This window comes from Rhynchophorus ferrugineus, unplaced genomic scaffold (assembly GCF_030347505.1).
Source record: "Rhynchophorus ferrugineus isolate W39M unplaced genomic scaffold, kcgeb_rfMv2 rfM3, whole genome shotgun sequence".
In the NCBI taxonomy this organism is placed as follows: Eukaryota; Metazoa; Arthropoda; class Insecta; order Coleoptera; family Curculionidae; genus Rhynchophorus; species Rhynchophorus ferrugineus.
This window is the reverse complement of record NW_027472582.1, coordinates 58,498,957-58,507,737: the sequence shown is the minus strand read 5'-3', so window position 1 is coordinate 58,507,737 and position 8,781 is coordinate 58,498,957. Positions and strand designations below refer to the sequence as shown.

The window sequence follows — 8,781 nt, the reverse complement described above, 5'->3', positions numbered from 1 at the left end:
AGATATATAAAAGAGGTTTTTACTGAAAACTAAAGGAAACAAAAACTGTATATAAATAAGTGTACCCTAATCTTCATTAGGTTCGTATAATTTGATCAAAAATATATATTGCTAGAAATGCGGGATATCAATCTACACAACTCTTATCCAACCTGGTCTGTTTAATTCAATGGTGTTTTTAGTTCTCTACTTAAAATAATTTTTTTATCATTTATAACTATTGAGTTATTCTGTATTCAGAGTTATTCAGTATAACAGGTGCTAATCACGTAACGTTCGAAATAAAATTTTTGACAATGATTATTTGGCTGTTTGATTTGAAATCTGCTGCCAGAGTCTATCAAATACTTTTGGTGCTCCATCAATATCAAGCCACGACCTGCGAGAAAGCAGTAGCACAAACTCGTAAATAATTATCAGCGGGTGACTTGAGAGAGGAAGGTTCTCAAAGGAGGGAACCAATAGCTACCACACAAATTGAGTGAGAACATTATTTTCCACTGCTTAAAGATTACAGTTTGATTGCCAGACAGGAAACAAGAAAAGGTTTTTCTGGCGTATTGTAATTGGTTATGAAAATTGGATCTACTACGACAATCACAAACGCAAAAGGCTATGAATTAGCTTAGAAGTGCCCATCTATATCGACACCGAAGCGGAATATTCATTTTCATAAAGGTTTCCTATGCATATGGTGTGATCAGCAAAATGAAGTGTATTACGAACTTCTAAAACCGAAGGAAATTGTTATTGCAGATGTCTATCAGCATTAGTTGGACATACTGATCGAAATATTGTTGCAAAATTATCAGCAAGGGCGAGTAACAGATGCAAAGTTATCCTCTTGTATATGAACGCACAACGAAAACACACTCATAAGGGAATTTTATATTCTGAAACAGTGCTAAAATGGTTCAATGATTGGATCGCTGCTAAACCAACATCATTTTTTCAACAGGATATCGCGATGGTGTCAGAGACTCGAGAAGAAGTTTATGAAAAAATTATGAAAAACATTTTGATTAATATATTGTACCCACTGTTCTCAAGAAATTAATTTTTAATTTAAAAAAATGTTCAAACCTAGCAACTGCCAAATAAAAGACTGTCAGGAAACTAAACTTCTAAAGAACTTATCGTAGAAGAAATTATTTAATAATTTAAAACACAAATCATTCACTAAATTACTTTTTATCAAACTAACTTACCGCCTAACCTATCCATATTATTCAAACTCATCATTCATTGTATTAAAATGATGATTTTCAATCGACGAAAACCAAATGGAAGGGTTATTTCAAAGATTGCTTGTTTTAGAAACTGGAATAACGAAATTGTTGATTGTTCACTTATATGAATTTAAATATATATTGTTTGGTTCTCCTATTATATCAAAATATATCAAGAAGTAGGTAAGCCACAATGAACACTTTGAAGTATATGTTATATGAAGGCATTCAGCTAATTTCAATGTTAAAGATCATCATTAAACAAACAGACTGAATTATTTAGAAAGTCTGACACTATTTTGATGAAAATAAAAACAATAATATATTCAAAATAGTTCTATAATACTTAATAACTATAATTTAAAGGAAGAAAAACCTTCAAAAATATAGAACACCCACAAGTTTTTCGAAAGAAATTCTATTTATTTCACTAGAATACTTCCAAAAACCATTCTGAATCACCAACAATTTGTAGTTTTTGGTCAGGTACAAGAAACTATCCTATTCAAAAACTTTCTCAGTACTTCATGTTTTTGCTCTTACATACGCTCCATTTTGATATATTTAGAATTCTGCTATATTTGGAACTTGGAAGCTTTCAGAAGCCATTAAGTGGACTTGTTTACATTTTGTGAATCAACTGCTGATTTTTAGATATTTACAGCATTCAACATCATCAATATTTTACTACTCAATAATACTTAGCTTCCGTTGTGTAATCTCTACACCGCTTAACAATATATCAAGATACTACTTGGCTTCAACAGTAACTTCCTGTCTTAATAGTCATATTCAATTAACACGCCAAGGTTATCTGTTTACAATTAAGAAAGTGACACTAAAAAATTACGAAAAGCTTTATAACTCGTAAAATATTATTTGGAATAGCATGCTGTCTTGACATGTATTGCTTTTAGATTCGTAGTGTCCTTTGTCGTGGACCAAATGCTAGATCATCCACTATAATAGTACATTATACGATATAATTATGAAGTTTCAGATTAGTGAGTTAACTGGTTATCACTAATCATCGATAATTAAAGATAGCTGTCAAATAACTTCAATAAAAGCATGCTGTTTGACACTTTCGAACACATAACCGAACGAGCCCGCAAAAGTCGTCCGTTCCTCGTCAAAACTTCTGCAAAATTCTTCAAAATATTATGACCATGAGTTATGAACCGTCAAACGTTGCTGTGATAAATTTCAAGTCGTTGCTTATTATTATATGATGTTTAGAGCAGGAACTAGATAATGGGGGCCCCTCTTGCCAGTATAATTTGTTACAAAGGTAAGCATTTAAAAATTAATTGCTGCGGTTTTAATAACCTTCAATTCACCAAAAAGAAACCATCTTTATGCGAACGAATCAAGATCGGCTTGATGTTAGCGGCATCAGAGGTCCAATATACGAAATGTATAAAAATAGTAAGTAGTTTTTTCGTAACTTTTTTTTGCAATCGAAACATAATTTAATACAATTATATCAGGGGAAATTGTTAGTGTGGAAAGTATCCATTAAAAGCTGAAATATATGCAGCTATTTGAGGAATGTAGAACATCCCTTTGTGTCTCTTGTCGTGGACCAAGTATTAGATCATCTACTTGAATAATTCCTTGTTTGATACAATTATGAAGGTTCAAGTTAGTTGGTTAACAGGTTATCACTAATCATCGATAATTCAAGATAGCCGTCAAATAACTTCAATAAATGTAGCTATATAAATATGAGATGGTTCTTAAGATATCAATAAGCCGTGTTTAATTAATTTCGGTTAGAGTTTCACAGTAGACGTCATATTTAAAGTATGCCTTAAAATAAACTACATAATTACCACATAAATCTGTCGTTGTAATAACATTTACAAAGTGTTCATCATGTCCTGGTGTCCAATCGTAATTAACCAAAAGGCTCGTACGTAATCGACAACATAAATCCCATTTAAATTCTTAAATACGGATCTCTGGTATCGATCGATCAACTAACTGTAATATGAACGCGACCAGTTCCATACAAGGTAACCGAATTCTGGACTGAGAAAATTGGTCTGCCGTCTTGGCGGTCTAACGTTTATCTTCTACCAACCGCGCGAATTATTTACTATGGCAAAGAAAATTGGAACTAAAAACAAAATCCGCTGAATAGTATTAATTTCTCGGAAAATACAGAGTGAACAACAAGAAAGTTTTAAGATTATATTAATTTTTAAATATTTTTTTTTTGGTACCAAAAAAAATATATGTTTATAATATTTTATTACATACTAGCTGACCCGACAGACTTCGTCCTGTCAAAAAGATTTGTAATGTGGCAGTTTTTGTGCCTACGTATTTTAAAAAATTCTCCTGAACAGAACCATCACCCTGGTGATAGGGCGTTGTGAATAAAAAATAATTAAATAAAACATATATAAGGATTGAAAAGTAAGTAATCGCTTTATTGTTAATCATGTGAATCATAATTATTATTATTATTATCATTATATTGCTTTGTGGTATACGATGTTTTTTGTTTGATTACCTGGCGCATAGATAAACAAATCTGATGGTTTTCCAACACGGGAACAGGCAACATACAATTGACCATGTGAGAAACATGGGTTTTCTAGATTAATACCACAAACACTTAATGATTGCCCCTGGGACTTGTTTATAGTCATAGCAAAAGCAAGCCGTCAACATGTCTATAGGAAATTTGCCATTACCAATGTCAATGAGTTGTTTAGAGAATATGTTTCCAGATTGGTCATTTTGCAACTCGACACGCATATTCTTGCTTAAATGAAGTACTTTAACATGTTTCCACAAATTGGAGGACTTTAGACATGCATTGAGTTCATCAGCTGGCGTTGATCGTGGAATCACTGGCAATGTTTGACGAAAATCTCCTGCTAATAAAATCATTGCACCACCAAATCGGTTATTATTGCTACGTAGATCTTTTAAGGTTCTGTCTAAAGCCTCCAAAGATTTTTTATGTGCCATCGTGCATTCATCCCAAACAATCAATTTACATTGCTGCAAAACCTTTGCCATTGCAGAGTTCTTCGAAACGTTGCAGGTTGGAGTTTCATTGCTTTGCATATTTAATGGCAATTTTAGTGCTGAATGGGCTGTTCGACCACCTTCAAGCAAAGTTGCTGCGATTCCCGACGAAGCGAGTGCAAGTGCAATTTTATTTTGTGAGCGAATTGTTGCTAATATTAATGAAATAAAAAAAGTTTTTCCTGTACCACCAGGTGCATCTAAGAAATAAATCCCTCCAGTTTCATCATTTGTTACTTTCATAAGAGTTTCAAATACATACTTCTGTTGTTCATTTAACAGTGGAAGATTTGTTTGAATTTATTCTTTCAAAGCGTTGAGATCATACAGTCTTTCTCGATGCAACTCTTGGTTAAAAGCGTCATGCATTGGACGATTGGGCGCGGTCAGGCCTAATTGAATTAATAGTTTGTTTGACATTATCAAGCACATGTCCTCAATTGAAATCAATGCTTCATTGTAAATTTCTTCACTGATTTGTATATTTGGATTTCCCATTCTATTCCGTATTTGATACAAAATATCATCACACATATAATCTTTGTACTTCATCCACAAATCAATTGGGTTTGATGGGAAGCATGTAGATATGATTATAGAAAACAATGTTCGTATTTGATGAGTGTGTGATGATATTACAGCATCATTGAGAGTTTGATCCCAATGAGCGTCATTTTCAAGCAATTGCAAACGTTGACAGGCTTCTCTGTAGGATCCACACAATTCACCATCAACAGTTCGTAACTGTTGGAATGATGTTGGGCCACGTACATTGACTAATAGCAGTCGTAAATAAAAACATTCATCATTGCTTGGATGTACTGAATAAATCCGGCCAATCGCATCGGTGGAATATACATCTGTATATCCTGGAACTGGTTTTCCTTGTTTCCGTCGTATAAATCTCCTTGAGGATTGATTCCAGGTATAATATTTTGGCATTTCAGAATATAGCAATGTTTGTGCGAAATCATCGTTTTGGCATGTCTCAAAAAAACTGGTTAATGTAGTAGATGGTGGCTGAGCAGCTCTTTGTACTGCGTTCTGTGCTGTAAAATACACTCTTTGTCCATTTTCTAAATGCACAGCTAAGTGAACAACAGAAGGGTGTCTCTCATGAATAGGAAAAGAAAATATTCGCCAAACTGCTTCATTACTACTGACATAGCGGCCCATTTGGTATTGGGTAACTTCATCATTAGAATTCCCTGCACCAATTCCAATCACAGCCATATCACTCCCTTTGGTTACATATTTGCAAATGTATTTAATCGATTTCACTGAATGGCAAGATTCAACGTTGATGTGTGCTTTGAATGTCTTTGATAAAATGGGTGAATATGGAACAATCCAACGATTATCTATTTCAATATCTTGTTAATTTAATTTGACAATTGTTGATTTTCCATTGTCTGCTGTCGATCTGCGACGATACAATGGATAACCGTCATTACCAGTAATTGTTTCCGATATTAATGTCCGTGGATATCGTTTTGAACATTTACCATCCATCATACACGGTGAATTTTGATTAAGAGTTCCACAGGGACCATGTATCATGTTTTTGATAACTACCTCATGCAATCCAGGATCTACTTGTACATTAGGGATTTCAGCTGATATCACTGAATCAACTTCATTTGGCCTTATCTTTTCAACCAACCAAATCAAAATGTGTGCATGTGGCAATCCTCGTTTCTGCCACTCCACAGAATACATCCAGCAGCGTGTCTCACCAAACACATTATGTTTTACGATGAAATTCATCAAAGATTTCAACTTTTGTCTAAAGACTCTGGCTGTAATATCATGACGATCAATGGATGATTTCCCAGGTAATAACTCCTGCTTAATTTCTATCCATTGCGGATTGCATGTAAATGTGATGAACAAATCTGCTGTACCATAATGACGAACATACGACATGGCATCTTGAGCATATTCGTGCATATGCCGAGGGCTTCCGATGTATGTTGCTGGAAGAATAGTCATCCGACCGACATTCTGTGCATTTCCATCAGTATTAATCGCATCTCGAAGGTGAATATACTCTTCAGATCGGAGTTTGGTTTGATTCAACCTGATGAATGTTAATCTCTCCGTTGCAATTTTAACATACATGTCATCAACATATTTGTGATATAATCGCCGACATTTCAATATGTGATTATCTGCATTTTCCCGAATCATTAGGCGGTATGAATAATAGTTCATTGAACTGACTTTTTTGTTGGTTTCAGAACCTGTAAACAGATTTTGTTTTAATAACATTCAAATATAAAATTAAAATACATAATATAGTGACTGAGATATTATCGCCATAGCTAAACTAATATTTTAGTTACCTGTAATGGGATTTATCATTTTTATTGATAAATCGTAGCCATCTTCACCTTGCCAAAATATAATGGGATATTGCAGTGCATCATATGAGCGGTGTGTTTCCTTTATAGGTTGTAATTGAAAATTCCGACGATGTAAAACAATATCACGGGATTCCAAGTTTTCTCCAACTACAACGATAGCAAGTTCATCAATAGTTGGTGCATTAAAACGTCTTGTATGTTGACCTGCAGGTGTTTTATCAGCTCTGATTACAATTTTGTGATTATCGGATGGCATCAGATCCAGGGCAGTTTTAAACAATATAATCAATTGATTGTGTTGATGAAATAAAGTTTGTAATTGTTCTACAATAGACCTTTTTACTAAATTGTTATGTGCACAACGCAGATCAATTTCTTGTGGTGAATTGCCCATAAAATAAATTTGCAGGAATTTGTTGTCGCTATCTGACACTGGTAACAGTGAACCTGCTCTGTGATATATTTGCCCTTGTATCTGTAAATAAAAAAAATATTATGGTGTGGTATAAATTAATGGATTGTCAATGATCAAACTTAAATAATATTTGATCTTAAAAAGTATATATTTAGTTTTAACTAATATCTATCAAATATAAAATATAATAAAAGTGTCACTGAAACTGAATCACCATATAATATGATGACTAAGTGATATATTTCGTAATTATTAAGAAATTGAAGATTAGTAACACATCTTAACTTTGGTGACAGAAAATTTTGTTCGCTAAAATAATTATGAGTAACTGCTATAATACATACCTTGAAAGTTGGCATAAAATTTTCCCGAACTGCATTTGTTGCCCCAAATGAAGTCATTTGAAAGCAATTGTTATATTGTTGGATATGTGTCAAAAAGTGTATAGAATCTGTTCCTATTCCTGAAACCAATGAGTACAATGGTTCTGGTGGTGGATCCAATTGTATCAATTTCACTTTACCATTTGCGCAACACAATCCATTGGCTTCGTTTTTGTATTTTAATGCCTTACAGTGTGAGCAAACCAAGTTCATAGAACCAATAACAACACATTGGTAGTTACTGTAGTCAATTGACACATCGTAACTGAAAGCAGCTGGATTCAAACTTGCGCGATTATTAGTTGAATGTCGCGCTCGCGCTTCACGCGTTTGTGATATCCGAATTCTTTCACGTTCATTTCCGTCGTCACGTTCTTGTGCAGTACGATTAGATCGGTAATTAGCTTGGTTTATAGCATTTCTGGTTCTTCTACCTAAATTGCTTCGTCTTATAGGAGGCATATCAAATATAAATTATTTTTTCACTAATCACGAACTAAACAAACACTAACTAACTAAACACTCTGCACAAAACACGATATACGAATTTGTTTCGTGTATCACTTGACAATTCATCTGTCATCTGTCAAAAGTCATCTGTAACAGACAACTTTTTTTTTTAAATTTGATATGACTTGAACTCAAATCCTTTTAAGCCGTACGAATTGTTTTATTTATTTAAAATTTGAATTAAATTTTAAACAAATAAAAAATTTTAAATAAATAAAACAATTCGTACGGATTAAAAGGATTTGAGTTCAAGTCATATCAAATTAAAAAAAAAAAAGTTGTCTGTTACAGATGACTTTTGACAGATGACAGATGAATTGTCAACTGATACACGAAACAAATTCAAACAAAAAGGGCTATTTTTAGGGTTTTTCCAGCAATAATTCTAATTTTTCTCGCCGTAAAAACCATCCCTGAACTTCAACGAACATTTTAAAAAAAGATTTGGCCAAATTGGTCCAGGCGTTGTTGAGTTATGCGCTTAGGAACATATTTTGCGATTCATTTTTATATATAAGATTCATATTCTGACTGTCGTTGTGAATATCACCAGCTCTTACTTTGATTCTAATTACCCCATACTGTTGGGCGCCAAAGTAATATCAAACAAGGGCTGTAAGAATTGTACCATTTACCACAACATCTTTCCGGTTATATAATTATTCTCCGAACCATAAAAAATTAGAGCCTCGCTTGATATAATAAGTTGTTATCAGAGTTCCCGCAATAAAAATGCAATCTCTAACGATTGATAAACATCAACTAGCTGCTCGAATCAGGAAGCAAATTGTTCAATTTCAACGTAGTATTAAAAAATTGATCAGAACTTACTC

General features: G+C 33.4%; 1 protein-coding gene across 1 annotated transcript; it reads right to left on the bottom strand.

The window, feature by feature from the left end:
- Positions 1-2,874: 2,874 nt before the first annotated feature.
- On the bottom strand, positions 2,875-8,028 carry LOC143192697 (uncharacterized). The gene is made up of 5 exons (XM_076398189.1): positions 7,400-8,028; positions 6,845-7,115; positions 6,620-6,787; positions 6,276-6,517; positions 2,875-2,946 (listed from the first exon to the last, which is right to left on the bottom strand). The coding sequence occupies exons 1-5, from the start codon at positions 7,898-7,900 to the stop codon at positions 2,875-2,877; spliced, it is 1,254 nt and encodes a 417-aa protein (XP_076254304.1). The 5' UTR covers positions 7,901-8,028.
- Positions 8,029-8,781: the final 753 nt, after the last annotated feature.

Coding starts and splice junctions, on each gene's coding strand:
- LOC143192697 (XM_076398189.1), bottom strand. CDS start 7,900: ATGCCTCCTATAAGACGAAGCAATTTAGGTAGAAGAACCAGAAATGCT. Junction 6,518..6,619: donor AATGATAAATCCCATTACAG/GTAACTAAAATA, acceptor ATCTGTTTACAG/GTTCTGAAACCAACAAAAAA. Junction 2,947..6,275: donor CTGATGGAAATGCACAGAAT/GTCGGTCGGATG, acceptor ATATTTATATAG/CTACATTTATTGAAGTTATT.